General features: G+C 40.5%; 2 protein-coding genes across 5 annotated transcripts; one reads left to right on the forward strand and one right to left on the reverse strand.

Moving 5' to 3' along the window:
• Window positions 1-5,645: 5,645 nt before the first annotated feature.
• Window positions 5,646-20,657, reverse strand: LOC145770508 (uncharacterized). Of its 4 annotated transcripts, XM_082582174.1 has the most exons (5): window positions 20,384-20,657; window positions 17,933-17,988; window positions 17,377-17,453; window positions 12,844-12,923; window positions 5,646-7,543 (listed from the first exon to the last, which is right to left on the reverse strand). In XM_082582174.1, the coding sequence occupies exon 5, from the start codon at window positions 7,454-7,456 to the stop codon at window positions 6,638-6,640; it is 819 nt and encodes a 272-aa protein (XP_082438300.1). In that variant the 5' UTR covers window positions 7,457-7,543; window positions 12,844-12,923; window positions 17,377-17,453; window positions 17,933-17,988; window positions 20,384-20,657; the 3' UTR covers window positions 5,646-6,637. The 4 variants fall into 4 exon arrangements, with proteins under 4 accessions (XP_082438300.1, XP_082438298.1, XP_082438299.1 ...); XM_082582172.1 differs by lacking the exon at window positions 12,844-12,923; XM_082582173.1 differs by lacking the exons at window positions 12,844-12,923; window positions 17,933-17,988.
• Window positions 12,188-12,598, forward strand: LOC145770715 (histone H3). Its single transcript, XM_082582411.1, has one exon. The coding sequence runs from the start codon at window positions 12,188-12,190 to the stop codon at window positions 12,596-12,598; it is 411 nt and encodes a 136-aa protein (XP_082438537.1).
• Window positions 20,658-23,807: the final 3,150 nt, after the last annotated feature.

Below are 23,807 nucleotides of genomic sequence, written 5' to 3' on the forward strand. Positions count from 1 at the left end.
AGAGCTGCAATGGTCTTGATTTCGTGAAGTTTTGTTTTGACTTACCATCAAGCAGAAGTTGACACATACAAAAAATAATCAAATTGATTTTTCTAACTAGCCTACTCCTAAAAAGCAAGCTTTCCGTAATTAGGCTAATCATTAACTGTCACAGATTCGGGTAGGCCAACACTTTTTTAACATCTATTCTCCCGTCCTACCTTTACTCCTGGTTTTCGACCAAATTTTGGTCCTTCAACATATTTGTTTCCAATCTACTTGTGGCAGTGCTGTTTTATTAAATTTATGACACACTTTTTTATGAATATGACGATGTTGGGCTTGTTGAGTGGGCTTGGCGAATGCATAAAAAAAAGAACCGTTTCCCCTTTTGCAAATATAAATGATTATAACCAATTGTATGGCATCGCGGCCTTACTTACAAGCTGCTTCGCCTGCTTCCTGACCGACATATGGTCCATATGATTATGGAACTTGTCAGGAATCGAAGCTTCACCCTCACCACCGGCAATCCACGGCGAAGCAGACTGAGACGCCTGAAAAACGACGTCCCACAGGGATCGGTCCTGGCTCCACTTCTTTTCAACATCTACACCCACGACCTGCCAACCACGGTCTCCGCAAAATACGCTTATGCGGACGATCTGGCAATTCTCCACTCCACAAAGTCGTGGGAAAATCTAGAAGACACCTTGAGCCAGGACATGCAAATCATCTCCGCAGCTTATCTCCAGAACTGGCGACTGAAACTCAGGGAAACCAAAACTGTGGCGGCAGCTTTCCACCTGCACAATCGGGAAGCTGATCGTGAGCTACATGTCCACAACAACGGAAAACCTCTGTCCTTCTGCCCCGAGCCAAGGTATCTTGGGGTGACACTAGACAGATCGCTCACATACCGCCACCATTTGGTGTCAGTGCGCAAGAAACTGACATCTCGCGTTGCACTACTGAAGCGCCTGGCAGGCTCTAGCTGGGGGGTGAGGGCTGACACTTTGCAAATAGCAGCCTTAGCCCTTGTCTACTCTTCTGCAGAGTACTGTGCACTTGTCTGGTGCCGCAGTGCTCTCTGCCACAACATCGACACTGCCATAAACAGCGCCCTGCGCACAGTGACCGGATGCCTGCGTCCCACACCATTGGACAATCTCCCCATTATCGCTGGCATCCAACCTGCTGAGCTTCGTCGCGAAGAAGCCACTCTGTCCCTCGGTCGACGGACACTGGAGCCTAACCATCTTCTCCACCACAAGATCTCTGCCTTCCCAAACGGGCACCCGCCGACTGAAATCAAGACACCCATTCGTGCCAGCCGCTCGGCTTCTGATCAACGAAGCTGATGAACAAGACATCTCTGCGGCTACTTGGGCAGACCATAAATGGAATTCTGAATGGAGGTCAAGCACCACCAGACTCCATTCATTCATCCCCGACGCCGACACACGCCCCATCGGCCTAACACTACAGAGACAGGCGTGGGTGCGCCTCGACCGTCTCCGTATGGGCGACGGGCTTTTCCGCTCAACCATGCACCAATGGGGAATGGTTTCTTCCTCCTCTTCTGAATGTGGTGCCGAGGAACAGACCGCAGACCACATCATCAATGACTGTACCATCTTCAAGCCACCTAACGGAGTGGAAGGTCTGCGCGTCATGGATGATGAAACTAAAGACTGGCTGCTCTCTAGCAGCCTTTCAGTGTAGTCCGGGAACATCGTGAATCTGGGGTGGTAAAAGGATAGACCCTCGGCCCCAGAAGCTCAGACGACGACGACGACGACCAATGGACCAACTTTTATTTTAACCAAACTTTTGTATCAATCATGCACACAACTATTACAAACAACGAGCAACATTGTTTTTTTGCAACGCTAAAACCACATTCATTTTTGTGAAAATACTTCAAGAATGAGTTTCTCGAGCTTTGCATGCAATCCATTATCCAGGCAACAATTCTTGGTTTTTAGGAAGAGTTGCGTCATTAGACTGCTAGAATTTTTGGTTTAGAGTTCGCTTAGTTTTGGTTAGAGTTTAACACTGCTCCAGAGCACGCGGCTGCGTCTCGGTAAAGACACTTAATGGCAAGCCAGAACAAGGGGAGCAGCTGACTCGAAAACTAGCCTATATGTCACTTCGTTGTTTTCTGTCGTCAGTTGCATCGCATCTGTGGTCGCAGTGTAGTGAGTGTACTGTATGTTATCGCAATGGGGGCAAATAAAGGCATGATTGTTATTATTATTAGATCTATTTTGCTGCATTTTCTTGAGATATACATTTAATTGAGAGTCTCGAATGCCCAGGCACAAAATTGTCTGGCAAGGGCCTTGAACACGCAGTCTACACAGTTTATAAATAGCATAATCGTTTCTAGCGCTAGTTGCAACGTTCATCTGATGAAATTGAAAGTAAAAGCAACAATAAACAGGTTGGTTTATTGCTTCACTGACGTTTAGCGCACCATAACAATGCGCATCCTCAGAGCAAATAACATACAAAATAAATTTGTTCCCGAGACCTTGTTGTCGAGACGGGGAGTATGGGAAGCTTAAATATCGGCCTGACCAGACAATTTAGACGAAAAACAATTGTTATTATCCAAACAACTTTTGGTTTAGGCTACATCGTTTTCTTGTACTCGATGCCAAACTCAACGGCTCATTCTCCAGCCACTAGAGTTCTTTTATTACAAACGCAAGTACTAATTCTCAGCCATGACAGCTATCATGTCGTAAAGACGAAATTAATTCGTCGCAGCGGGCATGATGGTCGATGTGCTGCAATCATTTTTACCACGCATCAACCAGTTGGTGAAGGTTCTGCAAGTGTAATTGATAATGATCCTATATTCATTTACTGAAGCCTGGGAAATGTAAGCATAAAAATTCTCATGATTATAAGCCTTTGGAATTAAGGAAAGCATGGTAGCATGTTCTCTTCTAGGCAGCTTTTTCTTCTGGGTTTAAGCCCAGCCAATTTATTACATCCTGAGTAGAGGAACTAAAGTAGTGCTTTTTCAACAAACAGCTTAAGCCAGGTGTCTAACCTGGTTCGCATTGATGAGGAGCGATCCTCCTGTTAAGGAGCGATCCTTCTGGGGTCCAGTACTATCAGACTACTCAGCGAGCATTGTGTTTCGCATCCCATACCGGTGTAGCCTCCACACTAGCCATCAAAACTTTTCCAAAAACATGTGTTTCTCGGCAGTGGAGTGTAGCAAGAATTGACAGCGATAGACACGTGTTTCGCCCATGAGGCTTTTTTTTTGCGCAACGCTCAGAGTTCAAGATGAATACCACTACACTTCGCAGGTTTACAATTTTCCATATAAAATGGATTTGTTACCTGACTCATCATAAATGCGTCCGCTCGGGGAGCCGTCCATACACCCAAACACTCAGCAGACACACCATACAGCCTACTTACATGGAAAATACCTACTAGAGAAGCGAGGGACTTACTCTGACCGAAAGGACCCACCGCGGTAGATGGTAATCTGTGGGTATATAAAATGATGGTTATTGGATGCCTCAAGCTGATCTACCTGTCTCAACTTTCCTCTTGCTGATGTTGGAGCAGACTAGGAGATGGCGGGTCAAGCTCAAGATCTAGCGCGTTTTGGTAGCGTATTGATTTTAATTTATTTTGGGTTTGTTTGTATGTGTGCTTCTTCTAGATCAGGGCTCACCAAACTACGGCCCGCGGGCCGGAACCGGCCCGCAAACTGATTTCATCTGGCCCGCCACGTGCTGCGGAAATAACGTTAAGCTAGCTTTGCCTTTTTGTGTAATAGAGACTTCTCTGTTAAAATTGTTCGTTCTTATAGTTCGTTGTTGTATGTTGAATTTGTACATTTTCCACCAGGCAGCCTACATGTTGGTGTTCTGTTTTTATCATTAGGCCACCAGCCCACCACAAATGGGGACAGCCTAGGCCAAATTTGGAAAGATGTAATGATTTTCAAGAGCACGATGCCCTGTAGTGTATCACAGCGGGGATAACTTTTCCAGCAACCTTTCGATTTTCATCACAACTTGGCTATTCCACCGCTGACTTTGTTATTTATTGTGCTCAATTCAAGTCAATGGAGATTCTAAATAGTTGTATATCTTTTCGCAATTTGCATCCGGCCCGCAGCTGTTAATCTTGCAGCAATCCGGCGCTCAGAGAAAAAAGTTTGGTGACTCCTGTTCTAGATGCTCGCTTGATGAAGGGCAATGGCTTGTGGAAAAGCGCCACTGCAGTCTGACATTTGGCAGAAAAGGCAGATATGGGTGGTCAGAAGAAGGGTAGCTTTCGCTGACCCCAGAGTATTCTTTGGATGGGCCGCTGCAATCCTGTCATCCTAGGGCGAGTGGGACGACGGAGAGGGACGGTTAAAGATTTCCAGCTGCAACCACTCTTCCGGCATCGGGCCGTTTCAGCTGAGTGAGAGGGACGGGTTAAAGATGGGTTGTTACACCCTTGGCTGTTTAAACTTCTTCAAAGATGTTCTACGGCTGTACTGAGCTAGCGAGATCCACCGCTGCAATCTTTCGTCCCTACCATCAAGGACGGCTGACAGGGGCGATTGAAGATTTTCCACTGCAATCACTCTTCGGGCATCGGGCCGTCTAAAATGAGTGAGAGGGACGGGCTGAAGATGGGGGTATTACACCCTTGGTAGTTTAAACTTCTTCAAAGATGTTCTACGGCCGTACTGAGCTAGCGAGACCCACCGCTTCAATCAGTCCTCCCTACCATCAAGGACGGCTGAGACGGACGGTTGAGGAGAGCCTCGACTGGTTCTTTTTTCTTCTGACCGTAGGAGGAGGTTTAGATTGAAGGAAGGGAGATGTCAGATGACAAAGGAATGTTGTGTTTTTGTGTTATGTCTTTTGTTTTTGTCATGATCACCCACAGGGCTTGGATGGTGGGCCGTTTTGTGCTCCATTTGTACGTGTTGCCAATATCCAGACATATCTTCTTTTAGAATTTAGAATCTAAATTCTAAATGATGGTATGCTTGGCGACATTCATCATGATCAAAAGTATTGGGTTCTTCTTTTGTCCGCCGGGGAATTGATTGTAGAGGATCATGTCTTTTGTTATTTCGATGTCTTCGTTGGTTAAGTCAGACAATTGTTGTTTCAGGCACTCTCATATTCCTAGTGCAAAAGAGCACTCGGTGAGGATGTGGGCCACATTGTCATCAAGTTTTTGGCTGAATTTTCAGTTTGTTAATATATCGGATTGTAATGATCTTTCAAATTCTCTCCATTTGCATCCTCCACGAGCTATCCGATAGGACGTGGAGGACAGGTAAGGTGGAAGGAGGAATTTAGTTTTGATTAGGCTCTTCAGTGTCGTAACACTAATTCATGTCTCGTAGTTCTCAACCGCTGGTTTTGTCTGTAAATTGAATCAGTTTTGTCAATGTCAGTCACCTTTTTGGAAAGAAAACAACTAAACTAACTGTCGCCAATTGAAGTCAAGCATTTAACTGGGTACGAAATCCCTTTCAGGTGTCAGTTCTACCGGTTCGATTAGAAGTAGACTGCGCTACTCATTGAACAGACAGCAAAAACCATCTTTGCTCTTCTATTTGATTACAATCAAGTATCGCAACCAACTTCATATGTAAAACGACACCAGATGCGCATTGTGAGTCATAATTCTTGATTGTTATAAAAGCTGGTAGTACAACTTTAAAAATAGCAGCGTGTGTGGAAAATAAACAGCCACTTCAGTTAAATTGACGGAAATGTTGACAAAACTATGCTCTTTGTAACTCATGTGTACTTTAGTTGAGTCCACGACTATATATGCTGGTTTAAATAAAGTCCACGGCCTGAAAAGGTCGAAAACCATTTTGTTCAGCGGTGCCACAATGCGCACCGCTGGCAACATGCGGCACGGGGGGGACACTATCTGTAGCTCTAGAATAGATAATCGTAAAAAATAGGCTAATAATTTTATTGCGGCCCGCCAAGACTCGCAAATAGAGAAATGCGACATGAAGCTAAAACTTTAGGCACCCTTGGTTTAATGGAAAAAGCGCGCACGAAGCTCCCAATACCACGGTCTCAAGCAGCATTAAAGGTAATGGAGAGATCACCTAGTTGTCCAAATATAAATACGCCGACTAAACAACACCAGTTATACTGCATATTGTTCTTCCACACAATCTGCCTTGAAAAGATGTGATTGAGCTTCACGTCAATCTTACGGGCAAGCTAATTCGACTTTGCTTGAAACTTAAAAAAACTATTCTTCAAAAAACGGTTTTGCAAACCAGTTGGTTATTTTACCAACAAACACATTATCAAAATATTTGAAAAATAACAACAACATCGGAAGATTTCACATTTCAACTGTGCATTTGAAGAGAGTATTTTAAGAAGTGTTTAAGTTATACCACAAAGTAGTTAGAAGAACTTCGAAACAAACAAATTTCTTAACAAACTAAATGTAATTGCAATTTCTAAATGTCGAAAAAATGTAAAGCCTGGCAGGAGTTTCACAAACATTGCATAGCCTTGGATGGCCTTGGATAGCCTACGTTTCAAAAGCAAACGTGATTTCAAAAGCACACCTCAGGTGATCCAACATGATTGATTCTAAAATAAAGTAAACAAGCGCTTATTTACGATATAAAATTTTACGATTCGTTGTTTGATAACCAATTGTCTTTCAAGCATTTTTCGTCTATTTCTTTTCTCTTTGGCTTGCCATTGGCTTGCCTTTGGCTTGCTATTGTTCTCTTTGACTTGCCACCTGACTTTTCATTCATGTACACACTTCCAACAAACTCATCTCCTACTCGTTCCGTTGGAAATGGCAACCCTCCTCCCCATTTTTCACATGAGTATGCGTCATGTTGCATCACACTTTTTTGTGCCATAGGCCATAGTACTTGGTTTAAAAAGTTCATGTCTACCAGATACGCTTGACTTTTCACGTTTGTCAGTAACTCAATCATATTTGGAATAGTCTTTGAGCACCACATACCACCTGACATTGCAAACTTTGAATGGTTGGGATGGTCTCGCATTGTGTGAAACTTTTTGCCAGATTGTATCCATTGATCGACAGCAGCTTTTTCGCGTAAGGATAAGCGATCATCAATGTCTCTCGCGCATGAACGGTCAGCATCTGCAACGCCTTGAAAGCGCCATGACATTTTATTCATTTTAGAACCTGTCATATCAACAAGTTCTACGTCTGCAGCTATCAGTTGATCAAGAATGTTTTTAGGAACAGTGTTGTCATAATACACTCGCATTATCCATCCAGGATATATTTCCTTGTATAATTTAGCGTTTGCTGTTGCTCCGCCTGTATATCGTGGGTTTGAACCATACAGAGAGTAACAAAGAATATTTTTGGCACTTTTTGAATTATTGGTTTTGTGTTCTTTTTTGAGATTCGCTTCGGTTTGTGTGCGGTGAGTTGTTTTCACATTGGTGACATTCTCCATTCTGTTCCTATCAATTCGAAGGAAATTGGGCGTTACCAAAATGTTCCTGTCTGCAAGAACCAGATATACAAACAAGCCACCGCATATCTGTAAACACATCAAATAAATATATGATTACATCGAACCAACAGTTTGGCATTAGACAATTTGTTGAGCTGAATTCTTGAAAAATGGATTGATAATATAAAGTATTTTTTTGATAAATGTTTCTTTGATGATACCAAAGCTTAGAATGAATTGAAAAAAAATAATTACAACACTGAGGTTTCACACTACATTTAACTGCGCATTTTCAGATTGATTGTTATCTACTATGAAGCCTTAGATAGAGCATTCCTTGTCTTTGTTAGCCTTTGCTGTAACTGTTTCAGCTCTGCTTGCTGCATTAAGCAGTAATATATTTATGTATAATGAATATTGTAGGCTAATTATTAAATATTGCAAATCTCTTAAATATTGTTGTTTTTTTCTTGTAAAACGTTTAGCGTGCTATTGCACCCTTATTGGGATTATCAGAAGGTTGTTAATGAATCACAATATTCTATTTGTCTATTAAGCCTGTTAACATTGTTAGGTGAATAGCAACTACATGTATATAATTTGCTCTGCTTGGCGATATGAACATCAGCAATAAAAACACTGTATAAGATGGATAAACAAAAAATTGTTTTCTTTTGTAATGCTGGTACACTGCTTTGGTGCTAAGGTTGAAGTGCGGCAGAGATAAAGATCGTAGATACATAGTTCAAGAAATGATCAGCACTGTTTGATGCGAGAGGAGAAGCGTGTAATTTGACCAAACAATATTATAATGTGTAATTTGGACCAATCTTTTACCCGCCGCATCAGGCATCTGCGCCTACTGCAGTCACAAAACGTCGTTTGAGGATTGTACAATGCTGGCGATATTGATAGTTTGTCACAATTATCTCCACCGGTAGTTACGAAAGCAAATCATTCATTTCCAGAACCTGCCATTGAAAAAGCATTCTTCTCATATTTATTATCTGAATGTTTGATCATGGTTTGATATTGTGGTTATTTTATGCAGTAGTTCCAGCATTGTAAGTACATGAAGAAGAATCTGTTTTGTTATGAAAATTTTTAGCATCCATAAAGGTTATGAGATTGATCTTGACTTTTGTGTGGTCCAAATTACATTCAAGTGTGTGTAGTTTAAAAGGATTCTTCAATTTATAGTAGAGATTGTAGCTTTCTTCTTGTGGTTTAAATAACATGCTTACCCCTACAAACTGATTGCAATTTCGTAAATAGATGGGTTTTACTTTGTGTTAAACGTTTAGACCTACTTATTGCAAAACCTTTTTATGCGTCTTATCGACTTGGAAAAAGACTGATTGATGGCCTAGTTTCATGGTTTGTTATCATAGTTTCATAGTTTGTATGTTGTTTCAGGTGCTCCCATGTTCCTAGCGCAAAAGAGCACTCGGTGAGGACGTGGGCCACATTGTCATCACGCTTTCGGCAGAATTTGCAATTATATCGGATTTTATTGTCTTTCCAATTCTCCCCATTTGAATCCTCCATGACCTGTCTGATTGGACGTTGAGGACAGGTAAAGTGGAAGGAGGAATTTGATTTTGATTAGGCTCTTCAGTATCGCACCACTAATTCATGGGCGCCGATCGCTCTCTAAGATTGGTGGGGACATTTACTAGAAAAAGTAGGAAAGAAAGGGGAGGCGAGCGAAGTGAGCTGAAAGATCGGGGTCTGTTCAACAAACAAACAAATACAGTAGGTAGGCTACAAGTCTAATGCGATGCATTTTAATTGTCAGTGTCAGCATTGGACAGCAGAAGTCCAAACTCGGCAACGAGTCTCCGGCTAATTAAAAAGAAGTCCTTAGTGAGGTAATGAAGGTTGATTGAATTCAAAACTTTGTTGTGTAGCCTACATGGCAGACCATTGCATGATTTTTTGGCCGTTTTTGTGTCATGGTAGATCGTAACAAAGTTTTGATACGTCGCAAAGTTGAAAATGACCGTTCAGCTAAACACGAGCTGGCTGGTGATATGAGCAAAAGTTCCACTTGCGGAAACATTTGCCGAACAGCGGATGGCATCTTCTTGAATATCATTCGAAAATCTTGTGCAAGGGACTCTGTGTCAAAGAACTCAGGATAATCGTCTACCAAATGTGATTGTAGCTTTCCACTAAAGAGTGATTCTTGTAGAATTTTGTAGTGCTCAAGATCGGTCGATTTGAAATAATCAATAAGATTTTGCTGCGAGCTGTCAATGACTGCAAAATACTCTGACAGATCGATCGTCTATGGTGTTTGAAGTTTAGGAGGTTGACCATGATCATGTCCATACTGAAGACGATTTGGAACGTGACAAGTCTTTTAAAAATTGGGTAGGGTAAAAGTTTTTTCAATTGAAAAAAAGCTGCCTGCCAGCTTTCCAACTGCTGGTTTGGTCTATAGCCTATACAATTTTTTGCCAAACCGGCAAAGATGTTTTAGCAGTTCTTAACCTCAATGTAATAACAACTGAAAAAATAGCTTTTTTCTTATACAAAAGTAACACAAGCTAAACTTATTGCACTACATGCTTGTACAACTCTTTCTAAGTAATTCTAAAACTCTGCACTGTGTGGGCGTAACCAAAACAAACACAATTTGCAATTTACATCAGGGTTTCTCCGCCTAATAAAACATTTCTACTACGGTTGGGGCTTCCTCGCATAAAACAAAAATGTTGTCCCCTCCTTTCAATATATTTTAAACGTCTGACTGATACAATTGTGACATTCGGGTAATATTTTCCCTTTTACGATACAAAAATAATGTAAAAAGATGGTGGGGACATGTAAAAAGATGGTGGGAACATGTCCCCACTGTCCTATAGGGATCGGCGCCCATGCACTAATTCATGCCACATAGTTCTCAAGCGCTGGTTTCGTCAGTCAATTGAATCAGTTTTGTTAATTTCAGTCACCTTCGTGGAAAGAAAACAACTAAATTAACTGTCGCCAATTGAAGTCAAGCATTTAACTGGGTACGAAATCCCTTTCAAGTGTCATCTCTACAAGTAGACTGCGTTACATAAAATTAAGAGTTGAAAAATCAGCAAATGTGGAAACACAAGTTTTAATTGTATTTGTTCAAATCATGTTCAATCATTGGGCCCTTTTTGATCTCACTGAACAGACAGCAAAAGCCATCTTTGCTCTTCTATTTTAATTAATATCAAGTGTCGCAACCAACTTCATATGTAAAACGACACCAGCAGATGCGCATTGTGAGACATAATTCTTGATTGTTATAAAAGCTGGTGATACAACTTCAAAATAGCAGCGTGTGTGGAAAGTAAACCAGTTAAATTGACGCAAATGTTGACAAAACTATGCTCTTTGAAACTAATGTGTACTTTAGTTGAGTTTACGACTATTTATGGTGGTTTGAAAAAAGTCCACGGCCTGTAAAGGTTAAGAACCATTTTGTTCAGCGGTGCCCACAAGGCGCACCACGGGCAACGTGCGGCACGAGGGGACACTATCTGTGGCCTCCGTCTGAGCTATAAAATAGATAACCGTAAAACTTAGGCTAAAAAAATAAGTAACAATTTCATTGCGGCCCGCCAAGACTCGCAAATAGCAAAATTCGACATGCAGCTAAAACTTTAGGCACCCTTGGTTTAATGCAACAAGCGTGCACGAAGCTCCCAATAAAGAAGTCTCAAGCAGCATTAAAGGTAATGGAGGGATCACGTAGTTGTCCAAATATAAACACGCGGATTAAATAACACCAGGTATACTGCAGATTGTTCTTCCACACAATCTGCCTTGAAAACATTTGCTTGAGCTTCACGTCAATATCACACACAAGTTGATTCGCCTTTGCTTGAAATTTAAAGAAACTATTCTTCAAAAAACAGTTTTGAAAGCCAGTTGGTTATTTTACCAACAAACACATTATTATCAGTCACAATATTTGAAAAATAACAACAACATCGGAAGATTTCGCATTCAACTGTGCATTTGAAGAGAGTATTAAGAAGCGTTTAAGTTACGCCACAACTCGAAGTTAAAAGAACTTCGAAACAAACAAATTTCTTAACAAACTAAATGTAATTGCAATTTCTAAAGGTCGAAAAAATGCTAAGGCTGGCACGAGTTTCACAAACATTGCATTGCATAGCCTTGGATAGCCTTAGATGGCCTTGGATAGCCTACGTTTCACAAGCAAACGTGATTTCAAAAGCACACCTCACGTGATCTAACATGATTGACTCTAAAATAGAGTAAACAAGCGCTTATTTACGTTTTAAATTTTACGATTCGTTGTTAGATAACCAATTGTCTTTCAAACATTTTTTGTCTATTTTCTTTCTGTACGAGCTGTCAATGCCACCTGTCTTTCCATTCACGTACACACTTCCAACAAACACCTTTCCTGCTCGTTCCGTTGGAAATGGCAACCCTCCTCCCCACTTTTCACATGAGAATGAGTCATGCTGCATTACACTTTTCTGTGCCATGGGCCAAAGTACTTGGTTCAGAAAGTTCATGTCTACTAAATACGATTGACTTTTTACGTTTGTCAGTAACTCAATCATATTTGGAATAGTCTTTGAGCACCACATACCACCAGACATTGCAAAGTTTGAATGGTTGGGATGGTCTCGCATTGTGTTTCTGTCAGTAACGTAAATTTCTGTCTAAACCTCTTGTCAAGAGAAGAACAATAATAAATCGCGTAATCACGAAATGGCTCGAACTAAGCAGACCGCTCGCAAGTCAACTGGTGGCAAAGCGCCCCGAAAGCAGCTGGCAACGAAGGCCGCTCGCAAGAGCGCCCCAGCCACCGGGGGCGTCAAGAAGCCTCATCGCTATCGACCGGGAACCGTCGCCTTGCGTGAAATCAGACGTTACCAGAAGTCAACTGAACTGCTCATTCGCAAACTTCCCTTCCAGCGACTGGTTCGCGAGATCGCCCAAGACTTCAAGACCGACCTTCGTTTCCAGAGCAGCGCCGTCATGGCTCTGCAAGAAGCCAGCGAGGCGTACCTTGTCGGCCTGTTCGAAGACACCAACCTGTGCGCGATCCACGCCAAGCGGGTCACCATCATGCCCAAGGACATCCAGCTAGCCCGTCGCATCCGCGGAGAACGCGCTTAAGCGTCGTCCCCGCATCAAACTACGTAGGATAATGAAAATCAATTTTTGTATGAAATGGAATTGGAAAAATTAACTAAAAAATGCATCAATTCAGGATTCCACAAAGGTATGACGACCAAAATAATTCAATTGGCCAAAACATGGACAGAGCGATTTGGACTAAGTCAACCACAGAATAACATGGACAAAAAATTCAACAACAAAATTGTATGGGCTACGTCTTTCCCTGATAAACTGAAACTTACTGATAAAGAACGTAAACTTAAATTTCTGAACGTAAATTTCTGTCAGTGAGAACCCAATATGACAATAAGCCTCCACATATCTGCAAAGCAAACAGAAAATAAATGGTTGCGTTAACCCTTTGAAGGTTGGGGGGGGGGTGGCTGTCAATTCAATTTTTTTGTATCAACAGTTGTATCTCTAAAACCACTGAGGCTGCGACTACGAAATTTCTTGACTTTTCCTAACTTTCATTCACCTCTATTGAGCTGAAATTTTGAGCGAATAAAGGTTATAACTTGAGAGATATAAGGCATTTCTCAGCACATCCTCTGAAATATTTCAAATTCTATTGTTCAAAATTTTCCCATCAGCTGGATGAAAATAATTAATTTGGCCCATGTCTCCTTAATCCTAACTGTTTCACAGCGGGAAGGGAATTGGCTGTATGCGTAGACTTTTTGTTCTCACCACGGCTTATAACCGACGTCGATACAGGAAAAGCTTCAACTTTGATACGATGAGTTATCCGTCGCTTGCGGTTGAAATTGCGTAAAATTAAACACAAGACTTGGTGCCAATGCATCTAGCGCGACAATTGTTTTTCGCAGACAATGATGTCCTTTCAATCAAACAAAGAAAAAACAACGTTATTGCAATGACTCAGCGTCATTTGGAGTAGATTTGATGTAAAATGCGAGATAAGTGATCGACTTGTTTCTTTTGATTGCATTTTCCTTTCTCCTGACATATTCAACGTTGTGGACTGTTTCTACTAGATTGCTCTGTTTGGGCCACAACGCTTCTATGAATAATTTGAAATTTAGCTACTGTAGAAGCTGCGCTGTAACATATTATGATTTTGGTTTCAAATCTTTCCTTCTGTCCGACACACCATCAAAAGCAGAAAAGGCATCGATGTTCCCAAAGCTTCTCAAATATACTTGTAAACATTTATTCCCAAGTCGACATGTAAAGATTTGAAATGCAATACGCTTCTCATTTGTGTAGGATAAACCAGAACACCACGCTTTTGTGAAAAGGACGATCGTTCCACCACGTTTATACGTGATGCGGCTTAGTTGAATCAATATATTCGAGGCTTCTTGTACCAGATTCACTGTCACTGATAAACTGAAATGCAATGCAGTACCTCGCAAAGCAATTGTAGCGTAACATTGCCATGTGCTATAACTCGTCATAAATTGTGAAAACTTGCGTATTTACTTGTCAAGTTGTCTCATGTGAAATACATGTTTACATAGCAATGCCACAATGAAATCTTATCTCCGTTTACCAAACTGAAGATATGAACTTATGCGACGTCTTGCAACGTTGAATCGACAGAAAGGCGGGTAAATGAGAATGGCTATGCTGCCAGTACTTGGTCTAATGCGAGGCCGGTGCACAATGGGAGAATAGGCCGAGCTAACATTATATCTGGCCCGACTAGTGTTACAGGAGAAGCCAAAGAAGCCAAGACTCCTCGGCAAGCATGGGAACAATTTTTTTCTTTAAACATTTTGAACATTATTGTTCAAGAAACAAATAGAAAAATTGCCACACTCATTTCTCAATTGCCAGAGAGAATTTTAGATGACAGCAGGTACTGCTATTTTGGCCCAACCAACAACGAGGAGATGCTGGCCTTTGTTAGATTGGGGTATCTTCGGGGGTTTTTAGGACAGGCTGGTCATTCCACGGATGTATTGTTCAATCAACTGCAAGGGCATCCCGTGTTTAGTGCAACAATGAGCAAGAACCGCTTTAAATTTTTATTTTCGAATATTTCGTTCGACGACCAAAATACTAGGCCGCAACGTTGGAAGAATGACCGGTTTGCCGCATTTCGAGTCGTTTTCGAAATGTTTAACGAAAACTGCATCAAACATGTCTTTCCAAGTGACTACTTGTCGTTGGACGAAACGCTATACCCCATGAGGACACAAATTGCCTTCAAGCAATATAATCCAAACAAGCCTGGGAAATATGGCCTTCTGTTCAAGTCGGTAAACGCCAGCAGATTCCCATACACATTTACGGCATCGGTGTATTCAGGTAAACTGAAGAAAGAGCCATTTCATTTTTACGTTCGTGGAACAGAAGAACTGGTAAAAGGAATGGTGATGAGCCTGGAACAACACGGTGACCTTCAAGGTCGGAATATTTCGTATGACCGCTTGTACACCTCCATACCACTCGCGCAGTGGTTGCTTGACAGGGGTATAACGTCAGTGGGAACCCTCAACGCTATACGTAGAGAAATACCCCTGGAAGTGAAGCAAGTGAGTGGTAGGGAGGAATTTTCCTACGAAATTTATTGGCAGACGAGTGAGGCTGATCTCAGCCTACATTCTTATGTAGTAAAAACGAAGAGTTCTGGCATGCGGAATTTGTTGATGTTGACGACCATGCAACCTCTATTGGGGATTACCAAGGATGATGACAAAAAGAAGCCAGGCTTGTATAAGCTTTACGGCTTCACAAAGGGTGGCACCGATATCATCGACCAAAGGATGGGTTCATTCACGTGCAAAGCGAAGTCCCCACGGTGGACAACTACTGCGTTTGCTTATTTTTTAGATACTTGCCGCATCAACGCATCTACAGTTTTAGCACTAAATGAAGGGACTGATCGACGCAAGCGAAAATCCTTCGACTTCGGTTGGGAACTGGCCATGGAACTCGTGAAGCCATTCGTAAAGTCGCGATCTCTCCAGGGCCTGAACTATCACACCATACATAAGATTGAAGCAGTAGTAGGGAAACAACCTTCAACAACCCCTATATCAACTCTAAGCGGCAGAAGGGCCACCCTGCCCCAACTATCGTCGACACGACGTAGATGCGACGTATGCAAACACGCTATTATGGGAGAAGGTGCCAAAACCAGAAAAAATAAACTACCAAAAAACCGTGGCCAATGTCAGTGCTGTGAAAAGCCTTTATGCCCTGCACATTCCATACGAGTATGTCAAGCTTGCTTTTGCGCAGAATAAACTATTTGAATGATTGCGGTTTTATAAACATTGGCTTCAACCACAGCCTAAATAAAACGCGGAGCTCAATGAAAGATTTTCTTTTTTTCCTTTCATTAGACAGATAGCTATTTTTACGTTGATTCAACATATCAAGACGTTGAATACTTGTAAACATGCGCGGTTTTGCAATTAGATTGCTTATCAAAATCATCTATCCTTTTTTGTATAAAAGTGGGTCATAAAACTAATCGTAATACTCGATGTAAAATTCAGCATTTTTATATGCTGAAACAGTATTGTATTCATATTTCATAAATCCATTTTCTATTTAGAAAATATCAATATAATGCGGTTTGAACATAACTGAATTTTAGCACGGATACAACGACTGATTTTATGACTTTTATACAAACAAGGACAGAAGAGAAGTAATCTAATTGCAAACCCGCACATGTTATTGTTAACACCGTCTTGCGATGTTGAATCCACGTCGAAATGATTGTATAAACGCCACCCTGCTTCTTCAGCTGGTCTACATTTGTTAATAAAGCGTAGGAGTTGCTGTTCTGAGAACCGAGGTCACAAGATCGTAATCCAAATTGGTGTGACGCGCGTTCAGAAGTCTCATTACTGCATGTAATTGATGAAGTATTGTTCTTTTAGACAAGCAGCGAGCTTATGTTTGAGCGTGGGAAAAGTTATTATTTTGCATGAAAAATATGGATTCAAATTGAGATTATGTAAAAAAAAATTAGCGCAACATTGCAATACATGTTCTTCATTACTCTACCAAAAAATAATGTGTAAACTCACGCTACAATTGTTTTAATCGCAAAATAATCCAAAAGTAATAAGTCACCTCAACATTTCAACGTATATGAGCAGTTCTAAAATTCATATAGTTTTAATTTTCGGATATGCTCAGCGTGAATAATTTTACAAAATGAATCCCAAATTTTAAAACCATGCCTTAAAAAATAACAGAGATATCACTCCTAAAGTATAAGAAGAATCGACAGCCCCCCCCCCCCCCCCCAAACTGAACAAGACTCCAGGAGCCCAACATTCTAAGTGTTAAACCAACGTCAGCAGTGTTTAAACATCAACTGGCCTTCAATAGACCAAAGGTTCTCAACTTGGGGTTCGTAAACCCCCGGGGGTTTTCGGGAATATTCCAGGAATACTTGATGTTGAGAATGACCTGTTTAATACAGCTCCTCGATGAAGAAACTTATTTGCAACAGGCACAAAGTTCAAGATATACAGCTGAAATAAATAGGCCTCTGTTATAGAGTGCTGGTTATATTCGTGATCCTACATATTCATTGAAATTTTAAATCATAATATTACTGTAATGCCCTTTGCAGTTTGCATCATCCTTTTTTTCGGATTACTCAATTGGCCTATATAATCACTCTATTTGCTTGCAGCTTACTGCTTACTGGTGATTCAGGCTGATTTTTTCATAACTTAGGGCTACAAATCGGGTACTGTTCAAATAGATGCTTTTGAATTGATTAGTCAAATGTCTTAAAATATTAGGCATAAGTAACAAAACAATCATACAGTACTTACAAAAACAAGAAAAATGAAATATGATTTTAACCCCTTGAATGGCATGTTAGCATTGAGTCCCATTTCCACGTCGACAACTTGCAAAAGATAAAGTATGAGTACTATTAATCAATGTATATTTGCTAGTTGTGTCACCGCAAAAAGTTAAATCTGCAGTTCGTCTGGGTCAAAAGAACATTTAAAGTTACATTTGAAACCTTTTCCAAGACGATATTTTAGAGCAAAGAATGTTATATTTTCTCACCAAAATGTGTTACTTTGCTACATGATAAATAATATTTTGTCATTTCATTTGGGTCATGGTGACGTCATAACGCAGCCTTTTGGCAAATCGTTGTTTCTGTACAACAACAGGAAGAAACGAAAGTTGTGAAAAGTTTTATTCAGATATTTCCAGCTGTTCACACGAGATATTCTTTTGTGTAGTATGATACTGCAAAGCAATTTACTTTACAACATTGCACTTGGAGAAGGTGACGTTAGTATATCCTTGAGCAAAGACAACAACTATTTTGCTTAAGTCAGAAAATAGAATAAAATTTTCGATAATATCTACCAATGGTTATCATCAGTGGCGGCTCGTGCCATGGGGCTGCAGGGCTGCCTCCTCACCTGAAAGAAAGAGAAGAGGGAAAATATATTTTCCTTTGTGTTTGTCCGACCGGGTTACTTTTTTCACTTATGAATTGCGGATCGAAAATTAAAATAAGTTATTAAAAGTTTCGTTTGGCAACACCAATTTTGGGCAAACTTCTTTGCAGCCCGAGATTCTGGATTTCAAGCGCTCTAGTTGGCTAAAGATTAACCTTGAAGCTCCACCTCCTTTAGCATTTCACAGCAATTTTTTAATCTGTTGGGGCTGCATGGAAAACAGCCCCACCTAACCGAATAACTTTACAGACTTTTTAAAGTTAGTTTTTATTTCGCAGAGTAGCTATGAGCCATGAATATAGAAGTGTTAGCTGTAGCCTAGAGTTTGGGTATTCAACAGGCAGTGATGTACGTGCATACAAAAAATATTGACGCCTTCAGCGTAAACGCAAACGCTCGAAAAACCATACGCCGTATGCGTCAACGTAACTTGTAAAAAAAGTTGGCGGCGTCAGCGTCAGCGCATACACTAGCGTAAACTCATTTCGTTTGCTAGGTGCCAAACATTCACACGGTATAAACCACTCGAAACAAACAAGTTTTATTTTGAATTTCCACGAAGAAATACAAGCATCTGAAAGTGTTCATCTGACCTTTTGCTGTGTTTTGGTTCCAATATGTTATTGCCCATTGAAAACATTCTTTCAATTGCAGCGCTGAAAGGTATTGGCGTGTTGTAGCGAAAAAAATACATTAAAAAGTATGCGTTGACCCTATACGCTAAAAAACCGCGAAAACTTTACGGCGTAGCCTCAAGCGCAAACTATCCAAAAAAATGTGGCCGTAAGCGTTAGCGTAAACAAAAAGTCTACGCCGCAAGTTTGCGGCGTAGAATTTGCGGCGTATACGTACATCTCTGTCAACAGGTTATAGGAAGTGCTAGGGCATCTCAAAATCGCTTGAACCTTGTATGCAACGGCTAGGCTAGTCAAGGCTAAGCTCAATACTAGTAAAGTTTGTCTCCAAAGCAATGATGTTATTTTTTTTTTTAAATACAGCTTAGGAATACATCAACTTTTCAACAAAGTTTGAATGCATTTTTTCAAAATTTGGGGCAAAAACATGCTCATAATGCACCTAATTCAATGCGATTTTTCTGGGGGGGAACCCAGGACCCACCGCGAAATCGTTTGTAGCCCCACTGCTCACAAACAGCACCAGCCGCCATTGGTTATCATTAGTCCCTGCTAGTGGCTACACGGTCCTGGTTAGCCTATGTTCATAAAAGTTTTACTTTTTATGAAGGCTTCTGTGCGCCCCTCGACAATCTTATTATTTTTTAATGCAAAATTTATTCGTTTTGATTTCTTTTTTTTGTTTACTTTATCAAGTACAGTAGAACTCAGTTAATCCGGATTCGGTTAATCCGGATCTTCGCCTAATCCGGATAAAACTGGAAGTACAAATGATTTGTAATCTTTTTCTTAAGAAACAGCTTTGGATTATCCGGATTGTTTAATCCGGATCTTCGCCTATTCCGGACAAAAGTTGCGCTTTCTCTATCGCTAAATCCGGATTTGCCCGACAGCTTTGCCATTTTATGCTAAAACGTAACGTGGCTTATTGCGAGAAATTTCTTATCTATTGTTCCGTTAATGTGAATGATGAAACCAACGACTGGCTGTTCTCTAGCAGCCTTCCAGTGTAGTACGGGAACATCGTGAATCTGGGGTGGTAAAAGGATAGACCCTCGGCCCCAGAGGCTCACACGACGACGACGAATGTGACGCAATAAATTCTTAATTTGGATTGTTACTGCACAGCCGCACATTCGTCTGGAATGCTGCAATCGGTGGAATTTTCGGTCGTAATGTCGGTGACGTTTTTCCAATCGAAGACTTTGTTTGATCGTGATTTTTTGTAAGTTTTCCATAGAAACTTGTCTTCGGTAACTGTTTTCAAAAGTTTTGAGTGACTACAGATTATTCCGACACACATGTCTGAAGATGTAACTTTTGCCAGTGTGTTCTTGCGTTAGGCGCAGAGTCTACAAATACATTTATTTTACATGCATACTGCATTTCAAAAGAACTCTATCACTGGGTCGCTAATGTGGTGATCGCGCGTCTCGGAATTGGCAGATGACCACACTAATGCGTTCAATTTCGGTGATTTTTACCGATACCCTTCTATCTAGGTAACGTCAGGCTTGATAGAACCGTCATCGGTTAATCCGGATCTTCGTCTAATCCCGATGGAATCGCCGGTCAAATCGAATCCGGATTAACCGAGTTCTACTGTAGTAGTTCGCTTCGTTTAAAGAACATTTAGATACATTGAAACTTCAGCATCTGCAAATTATAAGTGCATAAACAAAGCACAGCAATTTGTTATCTCCATGAATGGGGCTACTTACTTTGACAACTGCTTTCAAAGGTGTAATAGTTGATGCTATGCTATTGCTTGTCTGCCAACTGAGTGCTTCTTTCTTCTAACAGGCGCAAATTATGGTTCTTTAGATTTTAGGGCTGATTTGGAATAAATACGAGTCCCTTGTTTCTAGCTGCAATCTAGTAGTTTCTTTCATCAGGTAAACTTCTTCAGTTTTTCAAAATTTCTACACTCTTGATAAGGCCTTAACTTATGACTTAAATCTGCTCTTGAGTTTTTTTGTGACATAACAACTTACAAGTGTGTTGAACTAAATGATACTGTCAGCGTGGGCTATATAAGTACCAATTGCTTGTTTGTGACATCATAAATGCATTTATGAACAAAAAAGGCTCAGTCCACTCGTTTTTTCAAAATCGCAAAATCATCCATGCCAAATATAATAGGCTTACTGGTCGAAAAAAAGGTAGCAGCTGCAAGAGGGTAACTTTAAAACAATGGTTCACAAACTTTTTAGTCACGGACCCCTTTTGATCGACTGTCAAGCCTGCGGACCCTTACTAAAAACTCTCCAGAATGCGTTCACAAAATGTTTCATCTATAACCTTCCTTTCGCTTACTTATAGATAGTTATCGATATACCTATGGGAAAAGCCTATATACAGTTGTCTGGAGAAATATTTGGGGAAGCATCAGATTTTCAACGACGTAAAAATTCTACTACAATAGGCTATATTTATATATAAGCTACTGCTGAAAACAAGCGATTTCTGGGCCGCTGGTGATAGGTCAATAAAATGTGATTGAGCGAGCAAAGTGAGCAAATTTTTTTCTCCAAATACAGTAAAAAATGCATGCTTTTTTTCTGTTTTTTTTTTAAGGAGGAAAGAGGGCAGGTGACCAAGTAAGAGCTCCCCGCTACTGAATATATTGTACATTCTAGCTGTTGGAAATCTTCATTGAAATCAAGTGTTTTAAACGAAACATCCGTCCTGTGCACAGGGCCTCCGAGAGAAGTCAGCACTGGTCGGGAAACAATACGAAAAATGGGCCCCATAATATTTTTTAGCAAATATAGCTTACAGCTAATTTGTATCTTGCGTTGCATGTTCGTGTTAAGCTGAAATTAGCTTACTTTCCTCAGCATGAAAAGAACTTCCTTCAATGTAAAAATCATCAATAGTTAATCACTGGATTACACTTGCAGCAAAAATGCCATTGAGGCAAACTATTTTGTCTAGAAAGCTTTGTAAACACACAATATGCTTACAGGCAACAAAAATAGTTCAACCAAGCATTTAATTCAGGAGTGTCCAAACTTTTTCTCACGCGAGCCAGATTTTATAAGAAGTGTTCGTGGGCCAACAGCCACAATAATTTTTCTGAAAACTGCAAGTTGAATTTATATGATTTTTGTGTGTCTGCAAGCCAAAAATAACACATTGTACAACAACAGGCGCGGTCCATACAAAAACGTCTCGTGGGCCGGAGTTGGCCCGCGGGCCGGACTTTGGACATCCCTGATTTAATTAAACCCTTTCTGGACTTTTTGCAATGCAAAGTTGCGGATCACAGCATCAAATGATGAAAGTTTGCGACGTCTGAATTGATGCACAACATGTATAGTTAGGCTTTTCAATCGGTTTTGAGTCATAGGCCTACTGGAGCGCAAATAATTCTTTACAAATTTCAGTAATTGCTAAAACCACGTTCTCAAAGCGCAACCGTTGGAGGTAGCTACCGGAACACAAAAAAAAATCATAACAAAACTATTTGGAAAAACCTTTCGAAAGTTGCAATCAACGATTCCTTGTATTGATTATGGGGTGGTTCGTTCTGGTTTGCAGCTGAAGTTTGCTGTGCGGCTTTCTGTCAAAAGTACCAACTCATCCAAAATGTCTTGAAAAATGTCACTGTTGTAGCCTGCAAATGGTTTAAGTTTGTCCCACATGCCCGCAACTGCACAACAGACATAAGATGAAATTTTTATGGAACTTCAAACTCATCGACGATATGTTTGAGTTTGTTCATACATTTGTCAATTCCAACAACTATCGAATCCCCTTTGCAATGTAGGCTACGGTAGAATACATTTCCTTCGAATGATTCAGCTAGTTAAGTGGAGTTATAAAAGCGTTCTGTCCTCAGGAAAAGAAAATCATTTTCTTTTAAATTTATAATCGCCACTGCAACTTTAGCTTGCGAGCAGTAGCCTACTCTTCTCAGCTCTTACTTAGATTACACCTTCCTTTAATTTGATTAAATTCATCAGTGAATCTTGTTTAGGACCGTAATCCACATAGGCTAATGCAAAGCAGTCACAAATTTAAAACTGCTAGTTGTGGTAGGCTACTTTAGCATTGACTCAGCTTCCGATCAAGCTCTTGTTGGTTTCAACTTGATGCATTTAAGAAATGTCTTTAGAGCTTCAATTGCAAAAGGGTAATATAAAGCATTGGGTTTGACTGCACCCCGCCTTGATTACCCTCTCGAAGTCAATTTTTTTTGCAAGATGATAGGACAGCTTTCTTTAGATTTTTCAGAATTTTTCCTCTGACTGGGCTGTAACTTTAAAGATGCCACAAGCTTACAGATAATCAATTACTCCAAAAATGATAATACATTTGAACAACGCTGTCTGTAGGCAACATTATGAATTCCAACTATATTTAGGCAACAACATCCATAAACAAAAAACTCAAATAAAGAAAAAACTCACTACCTTCCAAAATAACATCATGAGAAGCATAACCAACAAAAGGCTACTTGACCATACGAAAACAGAACATCTTTTAACTATTACAAAATTACATCCAATTGCAGCAATAATAAAATCAAAAATTTTAAAACTGTTCGACCACACTAAAAGATCACAATTCTGAATCAGCAAAGTTTGCACAGAAGGAAAAGTAGAAGGAAAAAAAAAAACGTGGCAGACAACCAAAACGATGGCAAGACAACATCCAATCATGGACCGGACTCAACTTGGCGACACTGGGTGAGCTGGCTCAAAATCGCCACCCTTGGAAGCAATTAACTCATGTTGATGCGCAATCTGCTGCAGGCGGAGATGATGACTGATGATGATCCATAAACAAAAAATATACAGGATTTACTTTCTTTAATCGTGCTTGGACTGATACCTTTAACTTTCTCAGATAACTTATGTTGGATACAACTTCCTATGCCTGGCCAACGCAGATTTTGAAGTTAAGGTTCAGATGTCAAGCAAAAATAGTTCCCGCTTAGCTAAAACAGCCCAGTTTTCAAGTTGAAACTATCAATCCAATCGAAACCGTTCAGTGATACAGAAATCATTTCAGCTTCAGATTTTACGTCTTGGAGCTGTTCAACATCGCCTACCTTAACACGAAAATGATTTGTTCTTGATGAGAAGCATCGAGAGTGACATTTACAATGCTTGAGAAATACTTAGAAATACGCACTTC

This window comes from Aplidium turbinatum, chromosome 5, assembly GCF_918807975.1.
Source record: "Aplidium turbinatum chromosome 5, kaAplTurb1.1, whole genome shotgun sequence".
Taxonomy (NCBI): Eukaryota; Metazoa; Chordata; class Ascidiacea; order Aplousobranchia; family Polyclinidae; genus Aplidium; species Aplidium turbinatum.